Source organism: Caretta caretta, chromosome 9 (genome assembly GCF_965140235.1).
Source record: "Caretta caretta isolate rCarCar2 chromosome 9, rCarCar1.hap1, whole genome shotgun sequence".
In the NCBI taxonomy this organism is placed as follows: Eukaryota; Metazoa; Chordata; order Testudines; family Cheloniidae; genus Caretta; species Caretta caretta.
Window position 1 is genome coordinate 101408122 of NC_134214.1, and position 24159 is coordinate 101432280.

Here is a 24159-nt window from a genome sequence, read left to right on the forward strand (position 1 = left end):
GCTGTAGCTCACAAAAGCTTATGCTCAGATAAATGGGTTAGTCTCTAAAGTGCCACAAGTACTCCTTTTTCTTTTTAAGAAGTTTGTGGTAGTTCTTGGAATACATCCCAGTTATCCAGACTTTCTTGTGCTTTTAACAGAAAAGAATCCTTTCCCCCACCTCTTCTTCACTGAAATTACATTGTGTTTCAATAAGAAAAATATCACAAATATACCCAAGTTTATATAAAATCCCTGGTATTTTGACTTTCAGGCCAGGGACCTGGAATTACTTCTGTAGGTGTCTGTAATCACATCACTGGTACAACAATTACTTAGACAGCAAATTTAAATTTCATTTTAACTTTGTCTTTGGCCACTGATGTGGTCATAGAAATCCAAGGATCTTTACCGTGATATAAAAAGTGCCTGTTTTATATTAGAATGACTAAAATTTAGTATTAATAGATGTTTAAATGGCATCAAATCTTCTTTTTTTTTATCCAGGAGTAAATTAATGCACATTCCAGTGGTGGTAGATATTGGAGCCTTGGGGCTTTTTTCCCCTTTGCCTTCTGTGGCTTACCGTTCATCTTGAGACATAATCAGGGATCATAATTTTCCCTGCTCTGACAAGATGTCTTAGTGCTGAGGTTTACTTTTCTCAAAAACAAAACAAAAAAACCTATTTTCGTTTGTGATTTCATTCTTCCACTTTTCCCCTTCTATCTGGGAAAAGGGGCTATGTTTGTGTTGGATAAATTTATGAAAAACCGTTCTAAGATGAAATTTAAATACAATTGTCCAGTCCATTGAGTATCAAAATTGGGAGCAAAAAGGAGCAGGTGCTAGATATGAAATCTGAGTGGTAACTTTTCCTTCCTTCTCTGGCTAATGGCTAACTTAATTTGATTATTAATTATTCAATTTCAATATATTCAGCTGTGTAACTCAGATACTGGTGAATGACTTGTAAAACAAAGCATCCTTTGTGGGTCCCATATTTTCTAGTCCTGCACAGATTAATCATCGCCATGTAAACCTGTTCATGAGGAAAGGATCCTGCTGTCTCTAAGTGGTAAGTGTGGCTTGCTTTTATGATGTATTGGTAATAGGCTAGGGACAATATTTAATTACCCCATCCAGTGGAATGATCTGGAGAAAACTAGAATGAACTTTTTTGGTCTTGTCTACACAGAGGGTTTCTTTGAAATACCCCTGCCTCTTTTTACTTTTAGTGGTATATTGCATGGTCCTGGTTTATGCTGACTAAGGGTTAGCCAATTGTAATAAAAACTCCAACAGCTGGTTTACGCTAGTGCTCCCACAATTACTAGTTCTGGCAGAGTGTCATCGGTGTGAGAAGTTCAGAAAAACTACAGTGTAGGTGAAATCATAGAGCTGCTTAGTCCCAGTGTGGGCTTACCATATAGGGGATCATATGCCTTATGGTTTGGCTCTATTCACATTTGTGAGAGAAAAACAAAGATACCTTCAAATGAGGTTCCCAACGCTAAATGGGTGGAGCCCAAACTGTACGGGCAATCCCACCTCCTAAATTATTCAACCCCCTTGCCACCACCCATAGAACTGTAGTAACATTTCATTAAAATAAAGTATGGGGCTTTAAACTATGATTGTTTTATAAAGATTAATGTAAACTAATGTTAATATTAAAACAGTTTTGTAACCCATAATTCTAATCTGGGTTTACTGGAAAGATGGAAATGGGAAACTGAAATTATGACACTACTAGAATTTAGGGTTAAAATACAGTATATATTTTTGCAGCATTGTCTATTTTAAGTATTCAAGATAAGTAGAATTTTTCTTCACCCTCAACCTCCCCTATTGGTGGCGCTATCCTCATCAAAGCTGACAGATTGGTGTCATCAGGAGTGACACAAACATTGAGCACCATTGTGAAAGTGGAAGACTAATAATTGAATCCAGATGCTTGCCAAGGATTTCCATTTACTTCAGGTTGGTTTCAAGTGTGCCAGCACTTATGAGGGAGAAGGTGACTTTGAGGATGACTCTACATTTTTATGTTAGCAAAACATAAACACTATGAAGCATGTTCCCCTTGAACATTTACAAGTTGCTTGAAAGCCTTAACACCCATGTAAGTTAGGTAAATATTATTACTCCACTTAGTGTGTCCGTTTCCCTGCCTGTGAAGTGGCTTGTTCAAGGGAGTCAGTGGCAGAAGTGGAAATAAAGCCTAGATTTCCTGACCTACAGCTTGCTGTACTGGAGCAGACAAGTTGTCCATCTAGCATTGCATCCAGTTTCTGATGCCACCATATGATTCAGAGTACGGTGGAAGAATCCCTATATTGGGAAGCTATTTAATAACCTGCTCATAGGAAGTAGTATTTCATGTATGAAATCCCACTTTATTTTCTGCTTTATACATTTATTTGTTAAAATTTGATGAATTCTAGGAACAGTGGGATTGATCATATTGTTAGATGACGATGATTTTTTGAATGGCTGATTACTGGGGACCAGCAGAAAAGACCTATGGTGGGGATCCGATGTGCAAGTTAACTGTAACCTGCACAGTAGGGGCCCTTCTCAGAGTACAGGACCAGACCATTGTTCTCATGTTTACCTCAAGGCAAGATATGCTGTTTCCGTAAAACAGGAAGATGAAACTGTGGTTGAGGTGTGGTGCTTCTGCAGTGAGAGTGGGATGTCTGTAAAATGGGAGTAATACATATTTCATGCTATTGTTGATCCTTGGATGGAAAATTAATCAATAGTGTGTAACTAGCACACTGTGAGATGGTGTTTAAGTAGCACCTCACTTAGTCATATGACTTGTTCCAGATGATTGTGTATATTAAAGTACATGACAAATCTGAAAGGAATCCTTTCCAGTTAAAGAAATATAATTAAAGAAACTTAAACTGAGATTCTTCGTAAGGAAATCCAGTAATGGTTTTTGTACAAGAGTGTTTAGCACTTAAATCCAGCTATTCCAATCTTGATTTCCTTCAACCCCTACATATTCAGCCTTCATTTACATGGTTTTCAAAAACTGTCCCTTGTGTTTTGTAGTTTTGGAACCAAGAAGGGAACCATGAAAAGCTTGAATTCTCCTAGTTGGAGTGAGGATTCTCTAGAGCTTAAGAAATAGGAGAGCTTCTGTGAGATAACTCCTATTTTGCATATGTCAGGAAACCAAAAATCTCTTTAAATTATAACGGCTCATCTCATTGACATGCTATAATTATTCCACCATTTTAGCTGTAGAACATTGTACTGTAGGACTAAGCTTGCTAATAAAATCAGTCTTAAATACACTCACTTGCCACACTGCATGAAAAACAAAATACAAATACATTACTCACAAGAATTGTACAGTAATTAATTGGTGGAGGTAGCAGCAATCTTGTGTCTGTGTTCACTTCTGCATTCGTGGATGGGAGGCAATGCTGCAGCCCTTCCATGAATGGGAATCCCTTTGAATTTAGTGGGTGTTGACACACACGCAGAGCAGCTGCTTCATCAGTCCATGTAACAAAAAGATGATTTTGTTTGCATTAGCATATGGCCTATAGGTAACACTGACACTTAATAGCAGTAGAGGTTTTTCAAGTTACTGGATCCACATTAGCATCCTCTGAATACGAGGCCTTCATGCTAAAGCTTTGTCTGTTAGTTTTGAGGATGCTCTCCTTTGACAAAAGCAGCTCTCTTGTTGATGGCTCATATGCACTTGGTTTCCAACAATATGCTGTCTGGTTAAATGTCTATCATGGTGATAGCGGATGTTGAAGTGTTTCAGCCTTTGTGGTTCCTGAGGGAGGGGTGTGTGTGTGTGTGTATATGGGGAGAAATGTTGCTCTGAAACACTAGACATTTTTCTGTGCTTTGTCTACACAGGCTAGAATGGGACACATCCACTGTTGGCTGTAAAGGTGAAAGCTGCAGCCTAGCTAAGGCATGGTTATCTGTAGGGCTGAATGAGACAGCTGTCAAAGTGCCTTAGCCATGTCTGCTTTATTGATTCCACCATTGCTTCCGCTATTGAAGCTCCCTCAAGGAAGATGCAGATCTTGAGTTTGTTGAGGTCTCCCCCTCCTCCCACCACCTTTGTGATTTTCCTCATGGCACTTGCCCTAGTGTTTGAAAAGAGGAAAAGGGAGTGACTGGAAATTTGCCTTTATATGAGAGGAATAATAGGTAGAGCATGTAATTACATTATGTATTTGGAGTGTTATATTTAATGAGCCCAGTATTTGCATGTAGTTGATTCAACACCAATGCTCTGTCTAGTGATCGCATATGCACTGTGTGAAGGGTAATTAGATTGTGGTATCTTAACATATAATTATTATTCCACGTATAAGGTGCCCCTCTCAGTACTTGTTTGAGCATATAAATCTGTTTTCAGATTCTTTGAGACATGAAATTTCTTAAACTGCAAGATATATTATATATGACAATAATGGTCTATAAAGTGTATGAAAAGCTCAACTATGCGCAGTTCTCAGAATGCGTATCTCCACCTGCAATACTGCATTCTGGAGTACATACACATAACCTCCTTTTGACAGTTATCACAAGTGTATGCGTCTGAACATCAGTGGGGGCAAAATGTGTTTTTATATGCCTGCATGCCTGTAACAGTTACACTGTAATTTTATACTGCAGTTTTCTGCATTTAATTCATTTAAAACGCCTCTGATTAGTCAGTTGATGTGGTGTAAAAAGCATCTGGATTAAACCTAAACCTTGTTTCAAACAATATTTTATTTTCCTTGGTTTGTCTGCAGCAGTTCATGGGGATGGGGGTGGGGCACGGAAGAGCAGGGGGAGATGTTCGAAAAGCTGGACTTGAAGAAGGGGAAAGAAGCCTTAAATATCTAGAAACTGGGGGGGATGGAGGGGAGATGAATGGGAGTGAAAGAGAAGGACAAATGAGACAGAAGGGATTTGGAAGGAAGTTCAGAGTGTGGATGGGGGAATTGGTTTGGAAGGTAATTACATTCCGGAGGGCAGGGGAATGTGACAGCATCAGGAAATGGAGAATGTAAATAATCCATGTCACTTATATATTCTCTCACTTTTTCTTCTGAATGGCCCTACAGGTTCTGTTTTCTAGCCCCTCCTCTCCCTCAGTAACGGAGGGGTGCTCTGAAGTTCCTCATGTACTGGGGCTTTGGAGGGCCAAAACACTTTCCCCTTCCAACCTAGGGAAACTCCCATGAGCCATCCTATGCTAGATGCCTGTGTGGGGATGGGTTGCCACAGTTCTCAGCATTCTATTTTCCTCATATCTCTCCATGGCCCTGATGCTGAAAGATATTAAACTTTTGTAAACCCCTCACCGACTTCAGTGGGAATTGAGTGCTCAACACCTCCGTGGGATCAGCTCCAGAAGTAGGAAAAAATCTTCCTTTGTAGGCTCTTTAAAACGGGCTCTCAGTCACCAAAGGATGCAGGTTTCAGGCAGTAATGAACGCTTTCTGGAGAAGATTTACTCTGGATTCTCATCAAGATTCCTGGGCCCTGTCCACTCCTGCATTATTTCCCTACCGAGATACTATGAGATAATTCAAGGTTGAAGTTTATTTCATAAGTATACAGTAGAACCTCAGAGTTATGAACACCTCTTATGGGAATAGATGTTGTTTGTAACTCTGAACAAAATGTTATGGTTGTTCATTCAAAAGTTTACAACTAAACATTGAGGTAATACAGCTTTGAAACTTTACTATGCAGAAGAAGAATGCTGCTTTTAGCCATCTTAATTTAAATGAAATAAGCACAGAAACAGTTTCCTTATCTTTTCAAATATTTTTTTAAACTTTCCCTAATTTTTTTTAGTAATTTACATTTAACACAGTACTATACTGTTTAGCTCTTTTTGGTCTCTGCTGCTGCCTGATTGCGTACTTCCAGTTCCAAATGAGGTGTGTGGTTGACTGGTCAGTTTGTAACTCTGAGGTTCCCCTGCATGTGAAAAAAACTAAGGAAGAATCCAATTTGAAGCAAAGTATGCAGCATGTACAGGGATTATAGTTGGCTGGGGAATAAAAAATTTTGTAATCCAGTGACTGGGTCACTATCTTGTACATTTGAATAGACCAGTGATTTTCTTTCTACTAGACTTTCAATAGCTTTGCTACAGAAACCCATTTTTAAATCGGGAAAATCTTCCATTTTCTACTGTTTTTAAAAATCAAAGCATCTTGGAAGCAGAAAATTTTGGTAATTAGGGTTTTGGTGACAACCTGCATTCTTTCTTAATTATATAGGTTTAGCTTTAATTCCTTTAAATTATAGTAATAAAACCACTTTAATTTGCAATTTTTTTATCTAAAAGATTTTGCTTGCAAAAGCAAGTCTCTTTATCTAGGATAAGTTTGGAAAAGCAGTTTTAACTATTATCTTTGAGACCTTTCTACACTTTTTTTGAATAAAGGGACAAATCCAGGTCTCTAATACATGCACATAAAATGTCCCTTGAAGTCACTCAGAGCTAAGAGTTTTTGTAGATTAATTTGAATACTTCGGGTAATTTCTCCTTTCAGAAACAATCATGAATATAAGACATATAATATGTAATAAGTGGTGGGTGCTCATTATTGCAAGATAGATTTACAGCATATCAACAGCATTTAATTATTAGAATTATTGGTGCAAGTGATTGAACTACCTATCATGCAGCCACATAGTAATAGTACCTAGCAAAAAATCACAGCAATTCACTGTGAGGTAGAAAAATAAGCATTCCTCTTATCCCTCTGAAATACAGTCTTAGGCTTTGTCTACGACTGGCAGTGAATGACACAACTTTTGTCATTCAGAAGTGTTTAAAAAAAAAACAAAACAAAACCCACATACCCCACAAGGCCCAAGTTTTGTCAAGGAAAAGAGCCGGTATAAACAGTGCTTTGTCGGCGAGAGAGCTTTCTCCTGCCGACAAACAGCAGCTACGCTGCGCGCCTTTTAGCCGCACGGCTGTAGCGGCACAGCTGTGTTGCTAAAAGTTGTGTAATGTAGATGTAGCCTTAGGGCTTGCCTACACTAAAAAGTTTTGTTGGGAAAAGGCAACTTTTGCCGACAAAATAGGGGAGGCATATGCACTGCAAATCTACTTTTGATGGCAAAATTGCTGTCATATTATGCAGGTTTGGTGACAAAATAAAACCACCTCAGTGAGAGGCATAAAACCTTTTGCAGCAAAGTTAAAGTGACAGACCGTCAGCATAGACACTGCTGTTTGTTTTGTCTCCAGAACTGGCTTCTGCCAGTATCCCACAATGCCTGCTGTGACCGCTCTGCTCACTGTTTTGATCTCTGGTGCTCTGCAGACATGCGCCCCTCCGCTTTCAAAGCTCCTGGAAGTATCTGACAGCTGAGCGTGCTGCTGTGTTTGGGGAACAATGAGCAAATCTTTGGAATGCTCCTGTTCAGCCCTACACTAGGAACACAGCGGCAGGCAGGCAGACTGCTGCTGCAAGGGCAGGGAGTTGGGCGCGGGGGACGACTGCTGTGCTGCTTTGACATTCCTCTGCACGAGAGCTACAGAGATGCTGAGGATGCTGCTCCAGGCAAATGAGGAGACTGTGGGAGAACTCGGAGGGAATCACAGAACCGCGGGCAGCTTGGGGAGAGACTGCTGTGCCAAGCAGAGCCGGGGTTAAGTGTGTGTGGGGTGTCCCACTCCCCATGCTTCAGGATCATAGAATCATAGAATATCAGGGTTGGAAGGGACCTCAGGAGGTCATCTAGTCCAACCCTCTGGTCAAAGCAGGACCAATCCCCAATTAAATCATCCCAGCCAGGGCTTTGTCAAGCCTGACCTTAAAAACTTCTAAGGAAGGAGATTCTACCACCTCCCTAGGTAATACATTCCAGTGTTTCACCACCCTCCTAGTGAAAAAGTTTTTCCTAATATCCAACCTAAACCTACCCCACTGCAACTTGAGATCATTACTCCTTGATAGGATAGGTTGGTCAGCCTGCTGTCTTCCCCACCAAGACACACCATCTCCTCTCCCTCCCCATAACACACTTCAGTTGAAAAAGCAATGGGCAATCTACTAGGATGCCCTGGAACGATGGGATTGAAAAACCTGCATAATATGATGCTGTACCTGTCCCATGAGGCATTGCAAACCCTAACCCTTCCCAAAGCAACTTGTGGCCAGTTGCACAGTAGCATAGCTACCACAGTGCATTGCTCTGTGTCGATGCAAGAGTTGTTAGTGTGGATGCACTCTGCTGACACAAGAAACTAGTGTGGACATGCAGCATTGGTTTTAATTAAAGTGGCGCAACTTTTGCCAACAAAATTTTGTAGTGTAGACGAGGCCTTAAGGCCTGCACCTACTTAGGTGCATAAATACTTGTAACTTTACTTACCTGAATTTCCCCATTGATTTCAGTAGTACTAATTGTGTAAGTTAAGTTGCTTACATGCATAAGTGTTGTACATAAGAACATAAGAAGGGCCCTACTGGGTCAGACCAAGGGTCCATCTAGCCCAGTATCTTGTCTTCCGACAGTGGCCAGTGCCCGGTGCCCCAGAGGCTAGGGACACCATTCCTGTCCATCCTGGCTAATAGCCATTGATGGACCTATCCTCCAGAAATTTATCTAGTTCTTTTTTGAACCCTGTTATGGTCTTGGCCTTCACAACATCCTCTGCAAGGAGTTCCACTGGTTGACCTTGTGTTGTGTGAAGAAATACTTCCTTTTATTTGTTTTAAACCTGCTGCCTATTAATTTCATTATATGACCCCTAGTTCTTGTGTTATGAGAAGTAGTAAAAACACTTCCTTATCTACTTTCTCTACACAAGTCATGATTTTATAGACTCAATCACATCTCCCCTTAGCCGTCTCTTTTCCAAGATGAAAAGTCCCAATCTTATTAATCTCTCCTCATATGGAAGCTGTTCCATACCCCTCATCATTTTTGTTGCTCTTTTCTGAACTTTTTCCAGTTCCAGTATATCTTTTTTGCGATGGGGCGACCACATCCACACGCAGTATTCAAGATGTGGGCGTACCATGGATTTATATAGAGGCAATATGATATTTTCTGTCCTATTATCTATCCCTTTCTTAATTATTACCAGCATTCTGTTCGCTTTTTTGACTGTCGCTGCACATTGAGTGGATGTTTTCAGAGAACTATCCACGATGACTCCAAGATCTTTCTTGAATGGTAACAGCTAATTTAGATCCCATCATTTTATATGTATAGTTGGGATTATGCTTTCCAATTTGCGTTATTTTTCGTTTATCAACATTGAATTTTATCTGCCATTGTGTTGTCCAGTCACCCAATTTTGAGAGATCCTTTTGTAGCTCTTTGCAGTCTGCCTGGGTTTTAACTATCTTTAGTAATTTTGTATCATCTGCAAATTTTGCCACCTCAGTGTTTACCCCTTTGTCCAAATCATTTATGAACATGTTGAAAGGACTGGTCCCAGAACAGACCCCTGGGGGACACCACTGTTTACCTCTCTCCGTTCTGAAAACTGACCATTTATATCCCTTTTTATTTCCTGTCTTTCAACCAGTTACCAATCCATGAGACCACCTTCCCTCTTCTCTCGTGGCAGCTTACTTTGTGTAAGAGCCTTTGGTGAGAGACCTTGTCAAAGGCTTTCTGAAAACCGAAGTACACTATATCCACTGGATCCCCTTGGTCCACATGCTTGTTTACCCCCTCAAAGAATTCTAGTAGATTGGTTGTAGGTTCAGAACCTTCTCAAGTATTACCACAAAGACTGAAAAAAGTAAACGCTTACCTATTACCAGTCAGGCTAGCACATTAGGGTTTTTTGTAGTTTAGTTCAGAACTCTATGTAGAAATTAATTTAGATATAATCCCAAATGTACATATTTTTATGGAAACTATGTAACTTCAAAACGTTTGAATTTAGATTCTCAAATTTTCTCAAAACTTGGTTTGCAGTACATAACACACAAATGATAGTATTGAAAGGTACTGGTTAACATTTGCATCTCTGTATTCTATCTAGATTGTGTGCCCTTAATCTATATTCAATATAAGTAGGCTTGGCAGAACTAGATTTTAATAATTTTTTTTATAATTTTGACTGATATCCGTGTGTGTTCTTAAGCATTTTTTGTTTTATCCACACGATGAAAGGGGTGCATAACCAATGGAAAATCTTTCATGGACCAATTCAACAGCAAGAGGAAAAATAATGCCTATGTGGTAATAACGCTAAAGAATGATAGTGCTGTAATACTACATATAATTATTCAATGATCGTAGACATTGAGATTTAAAAAGTTAAAACACAAATTGTCAACATCACATGTCAAAATATAAAAATAAATATCCTTAAACTCTACTGTGTTCTCAAGCAGCATTTTTCTTTTTTTTTGCCTTACTTCATCATCAGTGGAAATATTTTTTTGTCCATTGTGTTTGGTGAAATGTTTACCAATTTAAAAATCTAATTTTTCCAAGTCTAAATATAATTGACAAATGAATTAATCCCATACGTAACTTTACTGTTCATTGTTATGGATTATTTTGGAAGAAGCTGTTACCTCATTTTGTCAGTTTCGGTAAAGAACAGTGTTCAGCCACTCCCTGAAGAAAAAGCCTTACGCAAATGTATAAAGAAATAGATAGGCCTGACTCTTCCCCAGTCTTCCCGTTTTCTTGAAGAAAAAAATTATTCATGAATGAAAAGATACTGTATAGGTAGTTACTTTTTTAACACTTAAAATTTTATATAAAGGTTATCACACCTCATTTAAACCCTAATGTTAGGGGATCTTATTTTGTTCTAAAAACTTGGGCTGAGATCTTGGCCATTGACGTCAGTGCGGCCAGGATTTTACTTTGATCTTTACTGAAAATTGGCACAAAAAGCCAAATGTTCATAGAGAGCAGCAAGGTCCTTACATTGTGTACTTCTAATTTGACATTACTACAGCTTTGTACACAAATCATGCATTTATGCATGCAGTTAAGTTTGTTTAGTCTGGGAAAAAGAAGACTGAGGGGGGATGTGATACAGTTTTCGTGTACATAAAAGATTGTTATAAAGAAGAGTGTTAAATTGTTCTTCTCATCTGCTGAGAACAGGGCAAGAAGTAATGGTCTTAAATTGCAGCAAAGGAGATTTAGGTTAGACTTTAGGAAAACCTTTGTAATTGAAAGTGTAGCACTGAAACAAATTTCCTAGGGAGGATGTGGAATCTCTGTTGTTGGAAGTTATGAAGAACAGGTTAGACAAATATCTGTCAGGAATAGCTTAGAATAATACCTAGACTTGCCTCAGTGCCAGGGACTGGACTAAGCGACCTGTTGAGGTCCATTCCAGTCTGACATTTCTGTGCTTCTGTGTGGACATTTGCCCACCCACTGTCCTGTCATAACTTAATTAGCTGAATGGTTTTGCTCGATATTAAATCACTGAGTTGATAGTGAGAAAGGACTCAAAGGGCGTTACTGATCTATCCAAGTGAAGTCACTTGTCTTTGTGATATATACTATTGTGCTAAGGATCTTAACACATTTTTTTTAAAACTTTTGGTGGTTAACTGATCGATACAGGTAAGATTTTGTCACAGATATTTTTAGTAACAGTCACGGACAGGTCGTGGGCGATAATGAAAAATTCACAGAATCCATGACCTGTCCCTGACCTTTACTAAAAATATCCATAACAAAATGGGGAGCTTGGGCATCTGGCGTGGACTGGAAGCTCCAGGGGCCCCCTCCGCTGGCAGCTCCGGCAGCGAGGGTCCCCCCCTTGCTGCCTGGGGCGGCCAGGAGCAGCAGGGGTCCTCCCCCCCATTCCTGCCTGGGGGCAGCGGGCGTACCCCGCAGTTCCATGCTTCCACAGGCAACAGGGGACTCTGCAGCTCCCAGCCGGCACTGGCTGAAGTCACGGAGGTCTTTGGAAGTCACGGATTCTGTGACTGCTCTGCCCTCTGTGGCTAAATCGCAGCTTTACTGATCACCTCTGGAATTCAGGGTTCATACCACACTTTTAAATGGATGTGTATTAAAACTACTCAGTGAACTCACCTGTCAAATTTCAGAGGAACAGCCATGTTAGTCTGTATTCGCAAAAAGAAAAGGAGTACTTGTGGCACCTTAGAGACTAGCTGTAGCTCACGAAAGCTCATGCTCAAATAAATTGGTTAGTCTCTAAGGTGCCACAAGTACTCCTTTTCTTTTCACCTGTCAAAGATGACATGCACTGATTCTGTCACTTGGTTTGAGAACGTAGACTTGATGAAGTCGTTGCAACTTTTTTATGGTATGGGAACTTTTTTCGTATAGTCTGTAGTATTCAAATTTGTTCCAACCATTTAGTTTCAAAATGCAAGCCATCATTTGGAACACATCACCGTGGCGACTTGAATGTGGTGGAAACTACACCCCTCTTCTGCCCACTAAAATACTCCTAGTGTGTGTTTGTCTGGATTTTATTCTGTTTTGAACTGTTTGATTAGTACTTCTTAAATGGAAGACATGACAGTTGTGTTTTCTTGAGATGAAAGGCATGATAAATCTGCTAAAATAATGTTGTTTAACTGGGTGAATGGATAAGTTCTGCACACCTAGCTTTATTCTTGCAGATATCCTGAAACAACTTTAGAACGTTAGGTTCTAATGTAACTGGTACCAGTGGGAAACAATCTATTCAGTTGTCTTGTAATATGTTAAATGAGTTGTCTTGTTGCACCTAGCAAGTGAAAAATTTAGAGGAATAAACAGATGTATAGAACTGAGGAAAAAATTTACAATTTAAAATTGTGATGAATATTTCTAACTTCTTTATAGGAGTAGGGTGTAGCATAACTTTAGATTCTTGTACTTTTTATAGCATAAGTTTATAATCAAATGCAATGTTAATGGTATCTTTCACTATTTTTTATTTTTGGAAGGCTTTCGTCTGTTATTTATTTTAATTATCAAAATCTTCATTATGATTTTTCTCAGCAGCATCTAGTAAAACCAAAATACTTATAAACATCAAACACCTAATCTTGCAGGGACATGGCAAGGACAGCAGTTATCTTGTGTATCTCTTCAATTTTGGTTTAAATTTTTGACTTTTTAGAAAAGTCTTTTCTTTTCTTTTTTTTGTTTCAGATCTTTCAAAGAACAGATTTACTGAAATTCCTTCAGATGTCTGGCTGTTTGCACCACTTGAGACTTTAAATTTCTATCACAACTGCATCAAATCCATTCCTGAAGCCATCAAAAATCTGCAAATGTTAACATATCTTAATATTAGGTGAGTAACTGTTTTTTCCTGTTGATGTCTAGGGATTATATATAGACCATCAGGAAAGATGGCATTCATCATCCTCAGGACCTTCATTACATTTGTTCCCCGCTTTTCCTCAGCTTGTTAAACATTGTTCTATAGTTTTTGTCTTTTGGTTGTAGGTCAAGTAGCTCCTGCTTCTTCCTTCATGGGAAGGAGTTGACTGTATTACCGTATTCCATACAGTAAATTGTAGAAGCTAACTATGTGGGAAGCTAATGGAAGTTTCCTTTGTTTCTGGTGCTATACAGATAAGTGTCGATGAAGGTTGGAAATAGGCTATAGAAGCTGGATTATTCTGTTCAGAAGGCTCTACAGACTTAGCACTCAAATGAGTAGTGAGAGAGGTGACTGCATTACTGCAAACAAATAGTGGGATCTTGTGAGACGAAGGAAAAGAAATAAACACCAGCTTTACAGGAAGACTTATAAAGTGTAATGGGTATACATATATATTGAATGGGGCATTATGGAAAACTGTAACTTTCCCATGCGCTGCTGAGACTTGTTTTGTACAATATGCCCAAATTTTGGTCCCTGATCACCTAAGATATTCTGGAATAATCTCTTCCACTATACATTTTGCAACGGGATTTGTGACCATCCGTCATTTTTTTTCTTGTCAAGTTTGAGGTGACTTGATTGAGAGAAAAAGAGAGAGAGGACTCGGGAAAAATAATTGTTAATCATGTCTTGAAAGCTCGAATGCTTTCCCCCCCCCCCCCCCATGTCTTGTCTTTTTTTTTTACTCAAACTTCAAGTGAAGTTTAGTCAGAAGCTTTTGGAGGTGTAGTATACAAGACCAAATCTGAAACAGGAAGGAATATTTAGGAAGTTATGCACTGGCAAATTTGCAGGGTAAGAAATGGTCTGCTTTGTGGAGGTTTTTAAGAGGACTAGTGACATCTGAGAGACCTACACTGTTTGTTTTTCTTTTCCTGTGCAAAGGGCCAGAAAGCACAATTCTCTTCTTTGCTTCTGGGGATAAAAGATGCAGAAAAAATCTCCTCAAACAAGACTAGAACAAATGCTCATTGAAGTAGGAGTTCTATTCTGTATTGAAGCAGGTTCTCAAGGTATTTGGGTGGCCCATTTCATGATGTGCTCTACTTCTCTGGGGGAGTATCCTTGCTTGGTGAAGAGGAGGAAGGACTCAGCTGCTTTCAGACACTCCTGCAGGACCTGTCTCCCTGTGGTTATCCAAAACTGTTCCCTCAATTCCCGCTCTGTGTTGCTCGTCAAAATCACTATATAGCTTGAATGTTTCATAGTGTGGTCGGTCATTCTCTTGAGCCAGGCTAGCTGGAGTGGAGTAACTAGACTGTACTGGTGAAATGAAAATGAGCCCTAAGAGAGGTCTGGTCTACACTAGAAAATTAGATCAATCCAGCTACGTTGCTCAGGGCTGAGAAAAATTCACACCCCCAGAGCGACATAGTTTAAGGCAACCTAAGTTCACTTGTAGGCAGTCTTCCATCAATCTCGATACTGCGTCTCGAGGAGATGAGTTACCTACACTGACAGGAGAACCCCTGCCATCAGCCTAGGTAGAGTCTACGCACTAAAGCGCAGCTGTTCAGCTGTAGCATTTCAAGTGTAGACAAGCCCAGAGATTCAATTTACAACTCAGTGGGTTTGCTTATTTTGTCTTGTCTATCTTGAGTCCATTTCACTTGACATTACTTCTACATGGCAAGATGTTGAAATGTTTTTATAATTGCATCTTATTCCCTAGATTTACATCATATTATGGGAAGACTAAATTATTACACTTGAACGCTATTTTATTTAAATTGAATGGGGACATGGAATTTATTTAGTTAAGGCAGACTTTTTCATGTAAGTCATTCATACTGGGGAACACAGCTAAAATTTGAATGAGAGGTATTGCTGTGTACTTTAATACCTATTGGAACAGAGAGAATGTTTTCTCAGAATTCCTATTAAGCTTCAAGAGACTATTTTAATTTAAACTTTTTTTTTCCCTTTTTAGTCGAAATCTTTTAGCAACATTGCCAAAATACCTGTTTGACCTACCACTTAAAGTTTTGGTTGTCAGTAATAATAAGCTGGTATCCATTCCAGAAGAAATTGGAAAGTTAAGAGACCTGATGGAGTTGGTGAGTATAATTGTGTACACCACTGTTATGTGTATTGTGGTATAGATAACTTATTAATGCTGTAAGAAAAGTATAATTTGATATTACTACTATTAGTAGTTTATTCTGATTGTGCAAAGGGCTGACTAAGAGTGGGGCCCCATTGTGCTAAGCACTGTACAGAGTAGAAGACAGTCCCTGCTGTAAAGAGCTTAAAGACACCCATCTGGTTGAGTAAGGGGATATGAGACAAAAGCAGAGTGAACAATGTGAGGGCAGCAAATGTCGTGTTGCCTGTATTTGTTTTGGTGGGTGTGGAGGGAGGGAATTACTTACAAGATAAGCTAACAGGGGAGGGGAAGTGAGGGGGACAGGGCAGGGGGAAGAGTTTAAGAGGGAAAAGTGTGGAGTTAAACTGAGGTGAAGAGACTGTAAGGGGTGGATGGGATGGAGAGGATTGGTGCTAACAATTCTGATTGGCACAGGGCAAAGAAAGACAAGTCAAAACTGAGAAGTTCTCTGACTGTATGTTTACACAGTGCTCGGAAGCCCAGGGGAGCAGTTCTCTTGGCAGACTTGAGCTAGCACGGCTCATGCTAGCATTCTAAAAATAGCTGTGTAAACAGCTCTTTGAAGTTGTGGCTTGGGTTGGAGCTTGGGGTCTGAAGCCTCGGGGAGAGGGGTAATCTGTTGACTTGGGCTGGGAGACTTGGTTTTATGGGCTCCAAAACTCAGTGTAGACCTACCAGAAATGTCCAAAGCTCCCTACTTTGGCTCCTACTGGCTGGAGTCTGACTGATTCCCCACTGTAGTTTTTCCCAAAGGCCATGTGGCGGGAACAAGGGAAGGAACCTCCTGGAGCCTAATTCCTCCAGGTTGTGGGAGTCTCTCCTATGCAGTTCTAGGTCCAGGGGGATGTGAATCATTGATGCAGAATGCCAACTTAGTTATTGCATGGTCAGTGTTCAACCGTATATTGCAGCATTCAAAGTACAGTTACAAAGTTATTAACAATTTAGAATAACTAAACACTGAAATATATAAGTAATCAAACTTTCTCTTAATACATTGATTGACATGAAAGACAAATCTGAGAAACCTCTATTTATTGAATATGGTTTCTCAGTTTAATATGTAGTAACAAGTAAATTATGAAGGAATGTAGCCTCGCTTACTTTAAAATGAAATTGGGTCTTTTAACTTGTTGCTGTAGTTCACCTGTAACAGATATGCTTAGTTTTGTGATAAGTCTAGAACATTACACTCACACCTGTAATGAAACATGAGCATATTCCAGGTCCCAGCTTTTTCATTTGAAAAGTCAGAAATAAAGATTGAACTCAGTTTCCTTTGTGAAATATATTAGTGAAATGAATGCCCATTATTTATCCTATTCTTTCTCTTGTACTATACTTTCTGTGGGGTAAAGAAACATTTTTATTGGGGGGGGGAATTGAGAATACTACATTTCGATTAACTAGTTAGTGTATTTGAAAGTATATTGTCAAGGTTTCTTTCATATTTTTAAAATGTGTTTACTCACTGTTTAAAGCCCCGACATCTTTACCAGTTGAAAACGGGATAAATGTTTTTACTATTGGGGATTTTACAGGGGTTTCATAAAGTTAATCTTCAAAAGCCAAGTGAGAATTAATTGCATGTGAGGAGGCAATCTTATATTAAGTAAAGATTAGTTTTTTGCAGTCTGTCTGCAGTTTCACCCAGAATGGAGTCTGAGTGTACAAATGGCTGTATAATAACTTGATAGAACAATGAGGACCTGGGCTACGTGTGGTGACTTGTCAGTGTTGAGGTGCACTATTATCTCACTGCACATTGCAAACAGCCTGCCCCCCATTTCTGTAGCAATTCAGACTCAATGCCTTCGGTAATTGTCAAGGTTCCTCCCCCACTCTGAACTCTAGGGTACAGATGTGGGGACCTGCATGAAAAACCTCCTAAGCTTATCTTTACCAGCTTAGGTCAAAACTTCCCCAAGGTACAAAATATTCCACCCGTTGTCCTTGGACTGGCTGCTACCACCACCAGACAAATACTGGTTACTGGGGAAGAGCTGTTTGGACGCGTCTTTCCCCCCAAAATACTTCCCAAAACCCTGCACCCCACTTCCTGGACAAGGTTTGGTAAAAAGCCTCACCAATTTGCCTAGGTGACTACAGACCCAGACCCTTGGATCTTAAGAACAATGAACAATCCTCCCAACACTTGCACCCCCCCTTTCCTGGGAAATGTTGGATAAAAAGCCTCACCAATTTGCATAGGTGACCACAGACCCAAACCCTTGGATCTGAGAACAATGAAAAAACATTCAGTTTCTTACAAGAAGACTTTTAATAAAAATAGAAGTAAATAGAAATAAGGAAATCCCCCCTGTAAAATCAGGATGGTAGATATCTTACAGGGTAATTAGATTCAAAAACATAGAGAACCCCTCTAGGCAAAACCTTAAGTTACAAAAAAGATACATAGACAGAAATAGTTATTCTATTCAGCACAATTCTTTTCTCAGCCATTTAAAGAAATCATAATCTAACACATACCTAGCTAGATTACTTACTAAAAGTTCTAAGACTCCATTCCTGGTCTATCCCCTGCAGAAACCAGCATATAGACAGACACACAGACCCTTTGTTTCTCTCCTTCCTCCCAGCTTTTGAAAGTATCTTGTCTCCTCATTGGTCATTTTGGTCAGGTGCCAGCGAGGTTACCTTTAGCTTCTTAACCCTTTACAGGTGAGAGGAGCTTTCCCCTGGCCAGGAGGGATTTCAAAGGGGTTTACCCTTCCCTTTATATTTATGACAGTAATATAATTGTGTACACTGTTTTAGGCACTTCTGCAACGTTTAAAATGTTCTTTGTTATACTGTATATATGTAGAACTTGAAAATTCTGGCTTTTTAAAATTACAGATCCATGGGATCACTGACAGAAATCTAGACCTGCAGTGCTCTGCATATGCGCATGTAAAATATTGCCAGAAATAAAAAATCCACCACAAGGTGTATAATGCAATCTTGAATATTAAATATAGCTCCCGTATGTGGGTTTTTGCTCTGTTGCCTTTATTATAGTGGTTTTCAAGCACACTGCCATCTGTACACAACATGAAGGTATTTTTAATCCTGGTGCTTAAATACTCTTTATGTACATAGAATCATAGAATATCAGGGTTAGAAGGGACCTCAGGAGGTCATCTAGTCCAACCCCCTGCTCAAAGCAGTGCTGATCCCCAATTAAATCATTTCCACTGCATTAGATATCTGCATTAGAGCTCTCTAGTCCATCAAGTAGGCATGCTGTCTTTATTCTAAAGACTCAAAGCAACAGTTGCCAACCACGAATATTGAGATGGAGTATTTATAAAAACCATCCTAGCTCTATTTTTGTCCCTTTAAAAAAAACCAAAAACCTTTCATTTTGTGTACTTCACCACTCTGTTATAATTATCTAGAAAATTAAAAAGCGTTTGTCGCCACAAATAAAACTGAAGTGTAACTTTTGAATGTTTTTATCACCCTTCCTAAATTACCCCATGGACTTGAAATAGAAGACTGTTAACCAGTTTTCAGTACACTTAAATAATAGTTTAACAATCCACGATGAACATTTAAAACTGGTAGGCAACCCAAGTAGCCAAATGGATGCTGGAGAGAGATGTTGGGAAGGAATTCTGTCCTAAAGTAAGCAGGCAGAAGAGAAAGAATGGGCACATGTATGCAGAAGTGGATTCACCTGTCCCACCGCCTGAGCAGGGGAGCTGCACGGAGAAAAAAGCTAGATTTATTTCTAAGGACCTACCCTTTAAAATCAACCTCCAGTTTTTCATCTGTAGCATTGGGTGTGACATCTAAGTGTTATCATTGCACACATGAATCACACCTGGAAAACTGGAGCTATAGGTCTCTCTTGTTGAACCAGTGTTCAACCAGGTTGGAAATAAGTTTTTAGGTCTTCTCCATATTTTATTAAAGCATATGCTGAAATTATCTAAAACACTGGTTAATAAAGAAGTTACTGTTCATCCAAGTATAATGTTAAATTATCCAAAAGTAGCAAGTTTGATTTAAAAAGTCATAAAATGGATATAATACATAATCTGCAATATCTCAAATTAGGGTTAATAAATTTAACAGTACATGTTAAATATCTGTATCCAAATACTCAAATACATCACTCATGGAAAGTTATACTAAGAGTAGCTTGTGGAAAATAAATATAGTAATGAGTGTAGATTGTCCCTCAATAGTTGAAATTTTAAAGTAGGTTGTCCATGAATAAATTATAGTCCACCAGAGAAGAATTTCAGCTACTTTCCTGTCTTTGCTTCTCATTGGCACTGTAGCTCATTTCTCCTGGTATTGCCAATGTCCGGTGATATATTCTAGTCTAAATAAATGCCCTTGACCACCTGATGGTGTCTGACACCGTGAGTCACTGCTTTAGCCGGGCACTGCACTGACCGATTCCACATTCCAGTAGCACTCGCTTGTTACCAGGATCCCAGGTGCCCTAGGCTCCCACAATCATGTAATGTGCTTGAACCTTGTAACCCCTGGCACTCAAAGCATCAGCCACGGGGGCGTATTTCTCCAGCTTTTGAGCTCTGGCACCGCAAAAGGCCAGGGTTCTGTTCTCAGAAGGAACTATGACATCCACCATGACGACCACCTTCTGTTCCTCATTAGTAATGACTATGTCCAGTCACAGTTGATTCTCCGTTTCAGGGACAGGGTTCATGGCAACCTTTCCCATGGTTGGCAGGATGGCCTTGATTAGGTGGTCTTGGATAGTGGTGTGGCATAGCTGGCAGGTTTTAGAGTTGGGTTTGCAGCTGCACAAGATGTGGGGTAACGTCTCGTTAGAATAGCCAAACTTTTTGCATCGATTGTTCCAATGGCTCTGTTCAGTGGGATGCAATTGAGCCAAGCCCTGTTGCTGAATTTCCAGTTGTCAAATCAGGTGAAGCTGTCCCTGGGGAGGAAGTGATTCCTGGCATCCCACTTGCATGTCACCTCAAAAGCCTTGCCCTGATGTGACTTCCGTCTCACGTTTTCTACTTACTGCCAATGGATGGCATCCTTCAGTGTCCTCTTGAGTATGGTCCTTGCTGTCAGAGTAATGACTGCGTACGCAATGTTCTTGACCTGGGGACCAGGACTCCCACCTCCTGACGTTCCTCATACCATGTCCAGAGGCAGCCTGTAAGCTGCTGCAGCCGTCGTGTAGCATTGTGGGCACAAGTCTAAAGTGAAGCAAAGTCTCCCCAGTCTGTTCCAAACTCGCCTTCCAGGGAGCCACTCAAGTACATGGCGACATCTTGGCTGGAAGGGGTCCTCGCTATTCGCTTCCTGCTGACATCACACACAGCACTTGCTGCAGTGCTCCTCACCATAGCGTCCTGGTATGTCAAAAGACGGAATGCGTGAATGATCACTGCAGTGTGGCATAGATCACCTATTCAAGGGATGTTGGCACCATCCTGCCTATGCAAAATGACCACCAGTTCATTACTGGCCAGCTGGGGAAGGTACATCCACTTCTTCACCACATGCCTTATGGTGTTGTCCACCTTGTTGAGAGGTACCTTCCCACGCTTACGTGAATGCCTAAACAAACGTTAATTAATTTAGTCTTGCAACATCTGTGTGAAGTAGGTGTAAACCATGCTTATTCCCTGTGGCTGAACCACTTCGAGGTGTAATGAGTCTACAGCAGTCTTTGTGAGACTAGGCTGATATATTTTTTCTGAGGCAGTAGAGCATCAGGTTCCCAACTTTTTGCTTGCACAACCCTTTCTTAATGAAGTATTTCCTGCTGGGACCACAGACAGCATGGAGGATGCCATTTTATAGAGCAAAATGGTGTCCTCTGCACGCATGACCTTGCATGCTCCGTATGTGAGAAGTCATGCCACATGGAGGATGCCATTTTGCTCTGCAAAATGACACCGTCTGCAAAGTGTGACCTTGTATGTATGGTGTGTGTGAGGTCACGCTATGCAGAGGATGCCATTTTGTAGAGTGAAATGGTGTCCTCCATGCATTGTGACTTTGCACACACTGTATATGCAAGGTTACGCTGTGTGGCACAAAATGGAATTTTCCACTCACTAGGGATTGCCGTCATCCCCTCTGCTGATGGTGTGACCCCATTTGGTGTTTCAACCCACAGTTTTGGAACCGCTACAGTAGAGGCTCATCATTTTAGATCCAGTGGTCTCAGGTGATTGTGGAACATAGGGAAGAAGAAAGGTTGTTATCCCCATTTTGCAGAGGTACAGAATGTAGGTGAGCTGTCCGCAATCACACAAAAAACAGAGATGGGAATCAAATCCAGATCTCCTGATTGGGTCCAGTGCAAATCTCAAGGTGGTCTTTCCTTGTCCATTGGATTAGACTCCTTGATTGGGCTCCCACACTACCAAATGTTGCTGCAGATTGGAAAGGCTCTCCTTAGAGCTGAGTTATAGCAGCTCTCAATTTGGTAAGAAAGGGGGAGGGGGAAGGAATGAGGATATTGTTCTTTAAAACGTGTTTTTGTAATAGCTTTCACTGAAATTTTTTCCTTTGTTTAATTTCAGTCAAGATGTTCAGCTCATTGACTCATTATCTTTTACTTAGGATATCAGCTGCAATGAGATTCAGGTCCTTCCCCAGCAAATAGGAAAACTGCAGTCACTTAGAGAACTGAACATTAGAAGAAATAATCTCCATGTGTTGCCAGATGGTAAGCTGCTCACCATCCTCGTGTTGAAATAGGTAAATTACACAAAATATTAGGGTGTCTGATTTTGTTTTCTTTCCCCCTTAACAGAATTGGGAGACCTTCCCTTGGTAAAGCTGGATTTTTCTTGTAATAAAATTACAGAGATCCCAATTTGTTACAGGAAATTACGTCATTTACAAGTAATAATTTTGGATAACAATCCAATGCAGATACCACCGGCACAGGTTAGTATAAAAAACTTGCATTTTCTCAACTTTCCCAGCATTTTAAGAAAGGGTGAGATGTGTTAGGTTAATTACCAACCAACTGCCAGTGGCACAAGGAAATATAAGGGCATTTCTTGACCCATAATCCTTTGCTCAAAACATTATTTTGTAGTTTAATCATTCATCCCACCCTTTACATTAGTTAATGTGGAGGCCAGAAGAGATAATTGTAGTAGTCCATTCTGTCCTTTAAAAAACAAAAAACCTACAAACCTATGAATAAACCCCCCAAAATCAGGCTGATGTTGATTATACTATGTGGTAGTCTGACAAATTATCGTGAACATCCAAAGATTTAACCCAGGAGAAAAATTGTAGGTGTGACTATTAGGGTTAGTCTCCTTTCTCCCACACACAGCTATCTTTCTTTCTCTGCATCCATATTTCTGCTTGTTCTTTCCATCTGCTTTCTGTTGCTGATCTTTTCCTCAACCCAGCCCTATAGAGACATAATGAGCAAGGCCCACCCCCAAAAATGGTCTTAATCAGTTTAATCTAATCTGAAACTACAAACAATATGTAGTAGTCATAATTGCATGGTAACTGTATTAGTTATTGAATAACATCATTACAGGGTAGATTAAAGGCACCCAAACAACCATACCTTTGCATTTCCATACCTTAACATTTTAGGATTTCTTAAGTTTAATTCTGATATTCCTGGGCTTGTGATGCTTGTTTTGGAGATAATTACTACATTCCTGTAACTTTTTTTTTAACTTTAAATTACTGATACGTACACAACCTTTATCTGGGTATTATATCGTACTTTTTTCCCCCTTACTGAAATTTGAAAGTAATCATTAAATTTTCTTGAATACAGTTGTACGAGTTGTACTTATTAGAAACATCTTTGACATAAGAAAATTAATGTTGGAGTTTAATCTTATTTGTTTATAACCTTTATACTGGCTTAGTTTGATAATATGTATTATAAGTTTCATACAGCATGTATCAGAAATGTCCAAACTCCGCTCCTTTCCTCCCTGATCCCGGAGATGTCTTATTTACCTTTGTTGCGGCTTCAGGCACCCTGATACCTTTCCCTCTGATTGGTATCCAAATGCTTCTGTGTTTGATGTATGCAGTGTTGTTGTAGCCATGTTGCTCCCAGAATATTAGTGACAAAGTGGTTGAGGTAATATCTCTTATTGGACCAGCTTCTGTTGGTGAGAGACACAAGCTTTCGAGCTTACACACCTCAAAAGTTTGTGTCTCACCAAGAGAAGTTGGTCCAATATGACACGTCATGGCACCCACCTTGTCTCTGTGCCTGATGTCATTCAGATCATGGGCAGCCTTCTCTGCTGTCCTTACTCTGCAGGCAGGCAGACCTTGCACTTTTATGTGCCTAAAGAGCAGGTCTGCTTGTCTTGGGCTTCTGGACAATTTGATTTTTTTTCCAGCCCTGACTGCTAAACTACTAAAACTCTCTCTTTTTTTTTTCATTTGAGAGTGGGAAGAGTAAATTCTTGTATAGTAGAAAGTTAATAAAAATAACTCTTAAATGTAGAAAGTGTATGATATAAATATACCATGCATCTAAATTAATTTTTTCATGTGTTTAACAGATATGTTTAAAGGGTAAAGTTCACATATTTAAATTCCTCAGTATTCAAGAATGCCTCCGAATAGATAAAAAACCAGATTCCTTAGATCTTCCATCACTGTGTAAAAGAATCCCATCCCAGCCACTCACAGACAGGTATTACTTTTCTTCTTTAAAACTACTTAATGTTTGCTATGAAATAAGTGTTTAGGATAATGG

The 24159-nt window shown here is 39.8% G+C and overlaps 1 protein-coding gene across 11 annotated transcripts in view; it reads left to right on the top strand.

Moving 5' to 3' along the window:
- LRCH2 (leucine rich repeats and calponin homology domain containing 2) overlaps positions 1-24159 on the top strand; it is a 100636-nt gene that overhangs the window by 21511 nt on the left and 54966 nt on the right. For all 11 annotated transcript variants that reach the window (XR_012670055.1, XR_012670057.1, XR_012670056.1 and 8 more), the window contains exons 2-6: positions 13102-13246; positions 15273-15399; positions 22020-22125; positions 22213-22349; positions 23963-24096. Coding sequence is in view for 8 of the 11 variants with exons in the window: in XM_048863018.2 (XP_048718975.1) it covers positions 13102-13246; positions 15273-15399; positions 22020-22125; positions 22213-22349; positions 23963-24096 (649 nt within the window). In the remaining 3 variants the exon portion in view is untranslated. The remainder of the gene's footprint in view (positions 1-13101; positions 13247-15272; positions 15400-22019; positions 22126-22212; positions 22350-23962; positions 24097-24159) is intronic.